Source organism: Arachis stenosperma, chromosome 3, assembly GCF_014773155.1.
Source record: "Arachis stenosperma cultivar V10309 chromosome 3, arast.V10309.gnm1.PFL2, whole genome shotgun sequence".
NCBI lineage: Eukaryota > Viridiplantae > Streptophyta > Magnoliopsida > Fabales > Fabaceae > Arachis > Arachis stenosperma.
Genome location: NC_080379.1, coordinates 137484631 through 137497763, shown reverse-complemented (window position 1 = coordinate 137497763; position 13133 = coordinate 137484631). Strand labels below are relative to the sequence as shown.

Below are 13133 nucleotides of genomic sequence, written 5' to 3'. Positions count from 1 at the left end.
GCTGACTACTTTGGCAAGGTTGAAGGCAGCGTTGGTTCGGGAGGATGGGTCGTCGTCTCCTTCTACTCCTGTTCCGACCCCGGCCGTGGATTCTCAGGTTATTCCTCAGGGGGTGGTTTCTTCGGGGACGCCTACTGGTGTTGAAGTTCCTCCTGGCTCGCCTGAGGTCGTTATGATGACGGCTGCCGAGGCTTCTCGGAAGAGGAGTAGGACTGAGGAGCCGGGTAGTGAGACTTTTGAGGAGGAGGGCTTGATTCCTAGTGTGATGGACCGACGCTTCGACGCTACGGGTTTTATTGATCAGCACTTAATGCCCGGAACGGAGTCGTTTTTTGATGGCTGTGACGTCTCGTTCCAGGCTAAGTCGGTTTACCGTGCCCTTCTTCGCTCTACCGTGGTTGTTCGGAAAGTTGAGCCCGTGATGGCCCAAGTGGGTTTGTTGGAAAAGAAGCTTCGGCAGGCTCAGGCTGATGTGACCAAGTTGACGGAGGAGCTTGAGGCCGCCAATACTGCAAAGGAGAAAGCGGTGAAGTCTTCAGAGGATGCCGGGGAGGAGATTCTCCGACTTGCCGGCGTTGAGACTTCGCTTCTTTCTCAATTGGCGGAGGAGCGGACGCGTTCCTCAGATGCGAGTTCTCAAGCTGCCGTGCTTCTCGCCGAGTCGGAAACTCTGAAGGCTGAGGTCGAAGCTCTAAAGAAGGAGAAGACGGCTCTGTTGGCTGATGCTAGGGATGCCGTCGCTGCTACCGAGGAGACGATGAAGGCGCAGGTTCTGGTGTTGGCCCCTGGCGTGGACGTGTCCGTGATGGGAGCGTTTAAGACCGTCTGTGATGGTCGGATTGTTGACATTGAGTAGTTTTTGTAATTTAGTTTTGAACTTTGTTTTGAATTTTCTAGTGGCTCAAGGGCCGTAACTTTTTCTTGAATGGTATTTTCGGCCGTTTTTGGGTCTTTGTATGATCCGTTTGTGGCGTTTATTTGGCCGTTCGGGCCTTTTTGCATTTTTGAGCGTTTGTTTTATCGTAACCGTTCGTTTGGTCGGTTTTTTGGATATCCGTGTGTTCGGCCTGGGGGGTGATCAGTCCTCCAGCGATGGCCGTGTCTTCGTTTTGAGAAACGGTAATGACTTGTAATGGAGATGAAGTGGAAATAACTTGTAAAAAAATTTGATTTGAATGGTTTGGGCCTCGTTAAAACCCTTCGTGAGGGAAAGAGTACCCGAGGTTCTAAAGGACAAAATGAGAAAAATAAAAGAAAAATAAAGGGTGATTAAAAGAAAAATAAAGGGTGATTTATTTAAGTGTAGTATCTTCGTAGGTTGGCTGCGTTCCAAGTTCTTGGTATTTCGCTGCCGTCTAGTCGTTCGAGTTTATATGCTCCTTTTCCAATTACGGCCTTGATTCTGTATGGCCCTTCCCAGTTGGGGGCGAGCTTTCCTTCTCCCGGGGTCGGGGGACCGATATTGTTTCGTCGTAGGACGAGGTCGTTGTCCGCAAATTCTCGTCGGATAACGCCGTGATTGTACCTTAGGCTGATTCTTTGTTTGAGTGCTAACTCTTTGACGTGAGCTATGCTTCTTTCTTCGTCCATGAGGTCTCGTTCTGCTTCTTCGTCGTTACCTCCGACCGTTTTTCTGGGGCTGGGGTCCCCGATTTCCACTGGGATGACTGCTTCTACGCCGTATGTTAATCGGAAGGGCGTTTCTCCCGTGCTCGTTTGGGGTGTTGTTCGGTACGACCATAGGACTGATCCCAACTCATCTGCCCATAGTCCCTTGGCTTCGTCGAGTCGTTTCTTGAGTCCTTTAATGATTATTTTGTTGGCGGATTCCACCTGTCCGTTTGTTTGGGGGTGTTCTACCGAGCTGAAGCGATGGGATATGTGCAATCCTTCTAGGAGTTCTCTAAATTTTTTGTCAGTGAACTGGGTTCCGTTGTCTGAGATGATGACTTCGGGGATTCCGAATCGGGTAATGATATGCCGCCAGACGAATTTTCGACATTGGGTCGCTGTTATGGAGGCCAGGGGCTCGGCTTCAATCCATTTGGTGTAGTAGTCTATGGCGACGACGAGATATCTGAGTTGGCCGGGTGCTGTGGGGAAGGGCCCGACGAGGTCGATTCCCCAACTGCCGAATGGCCGTTCTGCCGATATAATGCTGAGTTGGTGTGGGGCGGCTTGGTGGATATTGGCATGCCTTTGGCATTTGTCGCAGCTTTTTGTTAATTGTATGGAATCTCGAATGATCGTGGGCCAGAAATAGCCAGCCCTGATGATTTTTTGAGCTAGCGTTTTTCCTCCGATGTGGTGACCGCAGCAGCCTTCGTGGATCTCGCGGAGTATGTATTCCGTGTTCCCGGGTTCGACACATTTGAGTAGGGGCTGCGAGAATCCGCGTTTGTATAGTTGTCCTGCTATGATGGTGTAGTTGGCGGCTTCTCTTTTTATTCGCCTTTCCTCTTTTGGGTCTGGTGGTAGGGTTCCGTCGAGGAGGTATTGTAAGATAGGGTATGTCCAAGACTCCCGGTTTGAGGATGTTAGATGTGCGTTGATTATTGTCGATACGGAAGGCGACTTAACGACCTCCTGGATTAGTGATCTGTTGCCGTGTCCCGACTTCGTACTGGCTAGCTTGGAGAGCAGGTCCGCCCTGGCATTTCGTTCCCTGGGGACGTGTTGTATGGTGACGTTTTCGAATTCTCCTTTTAATTCACTCACTTTATTTAGATATTGTTGGAGTAGGGGGTCCCGGGTTTGGTAGCTTCCGTTGATTTGGGAGCACACTACCTGGGAATCGGTATTTACTTCGAGTACCTTGGCGTCGACTTCCCGGGCTAGGTTCAGTCCTGCTAAGAGGGCTTCGTATTCTGCTTGGTTATTTGATACTGGAAAGTCGTATCTTATTGATTGTTCAATTATGATCCCGTTTTGGTTTTCGAGTATAATTCCGGCGCCTCCGTGAGTGGAGTTTGATGAGCCGTCTACGTGCAGTTTCCATGGTTCGGGGGTGAGTTTGATCGGAGTCATTTCAGCGATGAAGTCGGTCAAGGCCTGTGCTTTGATGGGGTTTCGGGGTTCGAACCTGATCTGGAATTGGGATAACTCGATAGACCATGCTAACATTCTTCCTGCCAGGTCGGGTTTTTGTAATACTTGTTTGACCGCTTGGTCGGTTCGGACCGTTATGGGGTGGGCTTGGAAGTATTGTCGTAGCCGTCGGGATGCCGAGAGGAGTGCGAAAGCTAGCTTTTCTAAGCGTGAATAGCGGGCTTCTGTGTCCTGTAGGACCTTGCTTATGAAGTATATGGGTTTTTGTTCCTTTTTCTCGTTTTCCCGGACGAGTGCTGCTGCGATTGCTTCTTCTGTTATGGAGAGGTATAGGTATAGTGTTTCCCCTGTTTGGGGTTTTGCGAGGATTGGAGGTTCCGTTAGAATCCTTTTGAAGTGTTGGAAAGCTTCTTCGCATTCTATCTCCCATTTGAAAGGGATTCCTTTTTTCATAAGTTTGAAAAAAGGGATTGCCTTTTGGGCCGATGCCCCGAGGAACCGGGATAGCGCGGTTAGTCGGCCGGTGAGTTTTTGGATTTCTTTGAGGTTTTTGGGACTTGTCATCTCAAGGACGGCACGGCATTTTTCCGGGTTTGCCTCAACTCCGCGTTGCGTGATCATGAAGCCGAGGAATTTTCCTGCTTCCATTCCGAAGGCACATTTTGTTGGGTTGAGTCGCATTTGGTGCTTTCGCAGGGTGTTCATTATTACCTTGAGGTCGTCGGTTAGTTGCTCTCCGGATTCCGTCTTGGCGAGCATATCATCAATGTAGACTTCTATTTTGTTTCCGGATAGGTTGCGAAATATCTTGTTAACAAGTCGCTGGTAGGTGGCTCCGGCGTTTTTTAAGCCGAAGGGCATTACTCTATAGCAGTAGGTTCCTTCCGGGGTGATGAATGCTGTTTTTTCTTCGTCTGGTCGGTGCATCGGGATCTGGTTGTAGCCGGAATATGCGTCCATGAAGCTGAGGTATCGGTGGCCGGATGCCGCATCCACTAGCCCGTCGATGTTCGGTAGGGGGAAGGCGTCCTTCGGGCATGCTTTGTTGAGATCCGTGTAGTCGACGCACATTCGCCATTTCCCGTTAGATTTTCTTACCAGTACGACGTTGGCTAGCCAGGTCGTATAAGGGAGTTCTCGGATGAAGTTGGCTTCGAGTAGGGTTTTCACCTGTTTTCGGACCTCGGCGGCTCGGTCTGGTGACATTTTCCGTCTTCTTTGTGCCACTGGTTTGGCTAGGGGGTCTACTGCCAAATGGTGAGACATAAGGTCGGGGTTTATTCCCGGCATATCGGCTGGTGTAAATGCGAACAGGTCTCTGTTTTGTTTCAAAAGTTGGGAGAGTTCTTCTTTGAGGTCGTACGGGAGGTTTCTGTTGATGAAAGTGTATTCTTCTTTGGTTGGCCCTATCTGTAGCTTTTCCATGTCTCCTTCTGGTTCCGGTCTAGGTTGACCGTCTAGTCGTGCGTCTAGGTCGGCAAGGAATATTCCGGCTGCGTCCCGGGATTTTTTCCTTAGGGCTAAGCTATTGTTGTCGCATTCGGCTGCGACTTCCCGGTCTCCGTGAATGGTTCCGATGGTGCCGTCATCGGCCCTGAACTTCATGAGGAGGTATTTGGTGAAGATGACTGCAGAGAAGTCGTTGATTGTTTTCCTCCCGAGAATGACGTTATAGGCTGTGGAGTCTTTCAGGACTACGAATTCGGATAAGATCGTCTTTCTCTGGTTGCTTGTTCCTATGGTGATGGGAAGGGTAACCGAGCCGTCTGGTTTGAGGAAGTTGTCTCCGAGGCCCGTGACGCCGTGGCGGTGTGTTTGGAGGTTGTCGTTGCGGAGCCCGAGTTTGTCGAAAGCTCCTCGGAAGAGGATGTTAGAGTCGGCGCCAGTGTCCACCAGTATTCTTCTTACTAGCCCTGTTCCGATTCGGGCTGATATGACGAAGGGGGCGTCTTCGGCCGAGGTGCCGTGTTGGCAGTCTTCCGGCAAGAAAGTTATCGTGCTGTCGGCTATGGTGACTGGGTCGTGGTGCCTGACGGCCATTATTTTGAGGTCTTTTTTCATTGTTAGTTTTGACTTATTCGATACGTCTTTGCCCGTGATGACGTTCACTATGATGGTCGGATCCTCTTCGGGGTTTTCCCTGGGGGGCGGCTTTTGTGTTCTCGGGTTGCGTCCTTCTCTTTCTGGTGACTTGTCTCTATCGGCGCGCCTTGGTTCTCTGATGAATTTGACGAACTCTGGGAGTTTGCCGTCTCGTATGGCCTGCTCGAGGGCGTCTTTAAGGTCGAAACAATCTTGTGTTTTGTGGTCGTATCCTCGGTGGTAATCGCAGTAGAGGGCTTTGTTTCCTCCTGTCCTTTCCTTGAGTGGTCGGGCTTTGGGGATGATACCTCGATCTGCTATTTGGTGGTATATCTCAGTAATTGGTGCTGTTAGGGGGGTGTAATTGGAGAATTTTCCTATTCTTGGTGGTCGGTGGGTTGGTTTAAGGTGGTCTCGTTGGTTCTCTTTGGGTGGTGGGTTATGACGGGGAGTCGGGTTGCCGTGTTGGGTAGCGACGTGCTGCCGTTTGTTGGCAGCGACGACCTGGCTGACTTCCTCGTCGTTGATGTAATCTTTGGCGACGTTTTGGATTTCGTGCATGGTCCATACTGGTTTAGTGGTGAGATGTTTGCGAAAGTCTTCATTCATGAGCCCGTTAGTTAGGCAGAGGCTGGCAACGGAGTCCGTGAGTCCGTCGACTGTTAGGCATTCGTCATTGAAGCGGTCGAGGTATTTTCTTGTGGATTCGTCTAGCTTTTGTGTGACCCCTAACAAGCTGATGGGGTGTTTGGCTTTGGTGATTCTGGTCGTGAACTGGGCCATGAATTTTCGTGCTATGTCGTGGAAGCTGGCTATGGACCCATTCGGGAGGGCGTTGAACCATTTAATTGCCGGTCCGGCAAGGGTTACCGGGAAGGCTCTGCACCGGACTGCGTCGGCCGCTCCTTCTAGGTTCATTCTGGCCTCGAAGGCCGTTAGATGTTCCTGAGGGTCCTTGGTTCCATCATACTTCATGTCGGTAGGTTTGTCGAAACCTTTGGGGAGTTTCGCTCTTAAGATTCTTTCTGTGAAGGGTGTAGCTCCCATTATGGTGTGATCGCTTCTCGTGCGTTTGGTGCTTTGGTATCTCCGGTCCTCGTCCGAATTGTGTTGACGACTTAGATCCCGAGAAGCGCTGCGGTGGTGTTTCTTGTTGTATCGCCGTTCTGGCGATTTTTCGTGTCGGTGGTTGCGTGAGGTGCTGCGATCTTCTCTCCTATCGTGTTGCCGAGTTGGCGACCTGCCGCGGTGGGATCTTGACCTGGAAGTTGCCTGGCTTCCGTGCTCGTTATTGTGTTTTTCTCTGTTAGTTAGTTTGCCTTCAAGTTCTTGGACCCGGAGACAGAGATCCTGGATGATTTGTGCCGCTTTGTCCCTGGCTTTCTCAGGATGTTGTGGGTCCGTGGTGACGTGTTTGTTCGCGTGGTGGATGGTACTTGCTATTTTTGCTTGGTTTGTGGCTTCATGGTGTTCTGAGGTCGGGCGACGCGGTTGGGAGTCGTCCTGGCTTGATGGGTTCTCCTCCAGGATGCCCTCCATCCGGTTTGACTGTCACAGGTCCCCACAGACGGCGCCAATGTACAAGAGGATCTTGGTACGGGTTGAGATGAGGATCGGGGACCTGTGGGTCGAGACGGATGTCGGACTATCCGAGCGGAGCGAGGGGGAGGTACCTGCAAAGACACTCCGATGCTTGAGTCAGAATGGATCTAAGAGGTATAAGGTGTGTGGAATGAGTGAGTACCTGGAGGGACTTGGGTCCTCTATTCATAGGTGATGGTGGTTATCTTATCTCTATCTTATCTGGTTAAGATAAGAGGGACGTTTGAATTCAAAAGTTAGTTAGGAGTTCTAGAGGGCCGATTCAGGGCCTTCTAGAGAGATGAAACGGGTTGGCCCGAGGAACCGGGTTCGGGTTCAGTCACGGGTCCGGGATCCGTGGGCCAGATCCGTAACACTACTTATATAGTTTATTGATACAGTAAATCAAAGTTAATTATTTATTTATTCTATATTAACTTTAAAATATAAATATTAATAAGAAAATACTTCCATTTAGATTCAAATAAAATATTAAAAAAATAAAAATGAATAAGAATAGAACTCTAACTTTTGTGTTTTAATTCAAATTCGAGAAAATCTACATTTTTATAAACTTGTGAATGTAAAATGGAACAATAAACGATTTCTAAAAATTCATTAAAAATTATTCTTTGATTCATTAGTATCTAAAAAAAATCATTACCGAGACTTTTGATGTTGAAAAAATTAATATAAAATATAGCTCTCTAAGATGGTATAGGAGTTAAAACTTAAATTTTTCCAGGATCAGAAGTAACGGATAATTATACAATATAAAATGAGCAACTATATTTATACAATATGTAATTTGAAAAATAATTAAAATATTATATCAATTAAATTATCATTTAATTTGTGAAATTAAGTACAAAATTTATGTTTTGATGACGTTATGCTTTGATAATTAAATGATACTTAATTTCACAAATTAAATGATAATTTAATTGATATAGTATTTTAATTATTTCTAAAATTACATATTATATAAATATAGTTAGTCATTTTATATTGTATAACTATGCGTTATTTTTTATTTTGAAAAATTCAAATTTTAATTTTTATGCCACCTTAGATGACTATACTTTATATTAATTTTTTTAACATCAAAAGTTTCGATATGATTTTTTATATGCTAATGAATCAATGAATGATTTTTAATGAATTTTTAAAAATCGTTTATTGTTCCGTTTTAAATTTACAAGTTTATGAAAAGATAGATTTTCTGAAATTTAAATTAAAACATAGAAGTTGGATTTCTATTCTTATTTATTTTAATTTTTTTGATATTTTATTTGAATCTAAATGAAAAAGATATTTGTTTATTGATTTTTATATGTATAAGTAGTAAATCTATTTGATTTACTACTAATATAACTAAATCGAATCCAATTAACTCGATTTACATAAAGATGTTTTAGGATGTGTAATAAAAATTAGTTTAAAATATTTACGTAATTTTAAATTTCATTCAATTTATTAGCGTGAATTATCCTAAATTTTACCAATTATAATTGAGCATATTATAAAAAATAACTAACTCTCTATTTATAAGAGGGTTGACTAAAAATCACCTTATTACTACTAGTTTGTTCAGAAAAATGGATAATTTGAAATTTCTTCTGTTTGGCAACGGTGAATAGTAGGTGTAGTAGATCTAGTGTAGTCTCTCTTATTTCGCAATATTCCAATGGTTTGTTGAATTTCCGGGACAAAATTATCGGCTGAAGGTAATTTGCCTAGGAAACATAGAAAAGATGGATAAACATGCCTTGTCCTTTCTTTCATCCTCACGAGCAAACAGCAATATCGATTTTGGTCCTGCCAAAGCTAATAAAGGATCATTAATTAATTAAATTGAAGCATAGCAAGTAGCAAACATTTTGGCGTATATATATAGAGATGCGAATTGCGATACATGGTGGAAGCTGATTTGAAATGTAATTATAGGAACTAGGGATGTTGATTTATGTTGGGGCAAGGTAGTGGGAGTGGTGGTAGACAAAATAATAATAATATAATCACTGAAAACAGCAAGGCAACACGATAGAACAAGTTAAGAGGGACTTACCTGTGTTTGTATTAATCCATGCGAATATACCTTCTTGTTGGGGGATCCTACCATGGTCCACTCTTACATCACCATGTCATGAAATCCAACGGTATCTATGGCTTCTTTATTTTAAGTGTTATGGTTAAAACAATTTGTACTTCTCTTCTCCTCATCTGGCGCATAAGCTATCATTCAATAAATTTGCATTTGCTTTTTTTCTGGTATGTGGGGTCATTTGCCGCGGCTTTGAAAACCATTATGATTCAATTTCAACAACAATTATAATGTAGTACTACTATCTTCTTAGAATATCTTCCTTGTCATTTTTCCTCTGTTTTCAACAAGTGGAAAGATTAAAATAAATTAAGTACATTTATGTATTCAAATATTTTGAATACTTTTTTTTCTTATTTAGAAATTTATTCCTTGTTTTGATTTCCTGGAATCTCAAGTGCCTCGCTGCAAGGGAAGACCAGCCTCACAAATTAAATACACCATACTTTCAAAATTTAGGCATGTCGTATATTCAAATTTTCTAATCATTGATCATTAATAAGTAAGATGATTACTTTAATTTAATGCTTTGTGGAAAATGAATGGGGCCAATAAAATAAAGAGTTTAGCTAACAGTTAAGATTATTACTAATAAAAAATTTTAAATATTTTATTTTAATAGATCCATAATATTTATATTAAAAACTAAATTTTACAATTTCTTTATAAAAAAATTAAATTAATAACTTTAACATATATTTTAAAAAATACATGTTAACTAAATTCTAAAGTAAAAGGCTGCTTTCAAAATAATTTCCCCTCAGTTTTTTTTATAATCTTGCTATTGAATCAACTTACTAAGATTTTAATTACTTGGTATGAATTATTGAATTAGTATAATAGAAAAAACAGATCCCAAAGTGCTCACTCAAGAGCATTGGAAATAAAAGAAATTAATTAAAATAATATTTTTTTTATTCTCATAGTATTATCTAATTCTAATTCGATAGATTTTGTGAATCAAAATTTTATTTAAAAATTTATCATTAATTAATGAGTTATTACAGTATAATATAAAATTTGAACTCTTACCACTTATATTTAAACGACTAACAATCAACCTAAGTTGATTAATAAATATATACTAAAATTAAATTATACAAGCTTATACAAATGTTATACAAAGTCAAATTTTATGCATAGATTTTACTAAAAAGTTCGGGCCAAACAAAAATTTTGGTCTAGATGGAGCTATGAAACCACTAGCATATTATTAGTATTATTGTTTGAAAATTTGAAGGTACAAAAAAAATCAATTTATCAGATTATCAATTACTAAAATTAAATTGGATTGATTTAATAATTAATTTATTAATCTATTTAAATAAGTGTCAAAAGTTTAAATAGAATTAACAATATATATTTTATCCATAAATATTTAACCTAATCCAACCCGATCGAATAGGATTGTTTATCTGACTCACTGCGAATAAAATAGAGTGTGGTGCGAGTTTGCTTGCGAGTAAAGTCGGGTGCAGATTCAGATATATCATATTCTATCCTATCTGCACGCTTAATATATTATGTAATATATATTTAAAAATTGTATGTGTAGTGAACGAAGTGGATATTAAACTTAACTTCCTTCTTATAAAACTTCAGAGTAACCACTAAAGTTAACAATTTAAATTATTAATTTAGTACGTTTATTATTTAAAGAGTAATATTACAAGAATTTAGAGTTAGCAGAAGAGTGATAAGACATTTATCTTTATTTGTGTTATTTTAATTTTATTAAGAACTTGATGATAATGCTATTTGTAATTTTATGTTGAATTTCTTTAAGATTTTATTATTTTTAATTTTAAGTTGAATTTAATTTTTTATTTTTTATTTTATTAATATGTATGAAATATAGAATGATCGAACTTTATATTTGTTTAAAAATTTTTTATTTTTCTGTGGATAGGATAGGGTTGAAATGGTAAAGATGCGCATAGAATTAGACTTGAGAGATTCTCAACCTGCAGATCGAGTAGGGCTAAATTTTAAAAAAGTTTTTAATCTGCAAATAGGATTAGAGTAGAGTCCAAATTTATCTTATTTTATTTATTATTATTTCTAAATTAGAATCTTATCTTATGCATGCAGAAATTTATTAGCCAACACCATAAAAAACTAAAAATAAATAAGGCATCTAATGTAAAAAATATATGCATAATAGTGAATATAAAGTATTATTGTTTGAAAATTTAAAGGTTCTTACAAAATCAATTTATCAAAATATCAGTTATTAAAATCAAATTGAATTGGTCTAGTAATTAATTCATTAATTTATTTAAATAAGTATAAAAAATTTAAATAAGATTGACAACATATACTCTATCTATGAGTATCTAACCCAATCTAATCCGAATGGGTAGGATTACCTATCTGATTCGTTGCGGATAGAGTGAAATACATTGTGAATTTGCTTATGAGTAGGGTTGGGTACAGATTTAGGTATACCCTATTTTACTCTATCTGCACACTTAATATATTATATAGTATATATTTAAAAATTACATGTATAGTAAAGGAAGTGGGTATTAAATCTAACTTTTTTCTTATAAAATTTTAGAGTAACCACTAAAGTTAATAATTTAAATTATCAATTTAGTATGTTTGTTGTTTAAAGAGTAATATTGCAAGAATTTAGAGTTAGAAAAAGAGTGAGAAGACATTTATCTTTACTTGTGTTATTTTAGTTTTATTAAGAACTTGATGATTATGCTATTGTAATTGTATGTTGGATTTCTTAAAAATTTTATTATTTTAATTTAAATTTAAATTTAATTTTTTATTTTTTATTGTATTAATATGTATGAAATATAGAATGATTGAACTTTATATTTGTTTAAAAAAATTGATTTTTTTATGGATAAGATAGAATTGAGAATGGTAGAGATGCGGATACGATTAGAGTTGATTGAGAGATTCTCAATTTGCGAATAGAGCAGAGTTAAGTTTAAAAAAGATTTTTAATCTATAGATAAGATTAGGGTAGAATCCAAACTTATCATACTTTACTTATTGTTATTTTTAAATTTAAATCTTATGTTGTATATACAGAAATTTATTAACTAACAACAAATTTACAAAATACCATAAAAAACTAAAAACAAATAAAGCGTCTAATGTAAAAGATATATGCATAATAGTGAATATTTTTTTAAGGGATTGTTCTAAAGGTCTCAGTTCACAACACGAAACTCATTTCAAGTACGCGACAGTGCTAATAAGATTTCATTAAAAAAATGCATAATGATAACATAATTTGAATTCATAATTTCGTATATACTATTTAAATTTGAGAAACAATACCGTGCATAATTTTTTGTTGTACTTCAAATATATTTTTTCGATAATAATAAATGAATATTTTACATTTTCTCTTTTCGTGTCATTTAATTTAAATACTAAAAGAAATACACAAACAAGGATATATACAGAAATGTACATATAAGAAGATTGTTTGTTTTGCGTTGTGTGATGAATTATTATCATGGAGACCAGGTACCAATATGATTCGGGATTGTACAAAAACCACATAAGATGAGGGGATTTTGTCCATTGCGGTTAAGGGGGATATACATGGCAAATAATTGAGATGCACAGTGCAGAGAGAGAGACTGACAAATACTTACGAGCTTGGTCCCTACTGGCAATGGCAATGGCAATGACAGGCATAGCTGCCACACTGACTTTTTGGTGGTTGCAGGGTTTTAAAGGCACTGTCTCTCTTTCGCCCTATTCCTCTCTACTTTTATTTATTTACGCCTTTATTATTTCATTTTTTTAAATAATAATAATCCTCTTCCTTGTAGCAACTCTCACCATCCAACCATTTGTCCATTACCATCAACGCACCTCTTTTATATGGCTAATTTTTTTTATATTTAAAAAATGTTAGTGTAATATTTAATTATTAAATTTTTTAGTATTTTTTAAAATTATAGAAGTAAGACAATATACTCCTCTTGAATGGTATATTTTAGATTAAAATATACAATATAAGAGAAGTGTATTATCAATACAAATGGGGTATATTATTCTATTTCCATAATTTTAAAAAATATTATAAAATCTAGGAGTGTGTATGGCCTGACTCGACCCGAAAACTCGATCCAATCCTAAACACTTTAGGGGTTAATTTGGTGTGATTTCACCGGATCTAGGATCGGGTAAGGATCTCAAAAATAAATTCGGTCATTATTTTGAATCGGGTCCGGGCCATAGCTCGGGTCACCCGAAATCGACCCAATGGCCCGGTCATCATACACAATTAATATTTTGTGTTATTAGTGATGGATGATGGGTATTCTTATGTAGAATTTAA

At 39.0% G+C, this 13133-nt stretch overlaps 1 protein-coding gene across 1 annotated transcript; it reads right to left on the bottom strand.

Moving 5' to 3' along the window:
* Positions 1-1296: 1296 nt before the first annotated feature.
* On the bottom strand, positions 1297-6669 carry LOC130966746 (uncharacterized). The gene has a single exon (XM_057891571.1). It carries the CDS (start codon positions 6667-6669, stop codon positions 1297-1299), a length of 5373 nt encoding a protein of 1790 aa, XP_057747554.1.
* Between the last annotated feature and the right edge of the window lie 6464 nt (positions 6670-13133).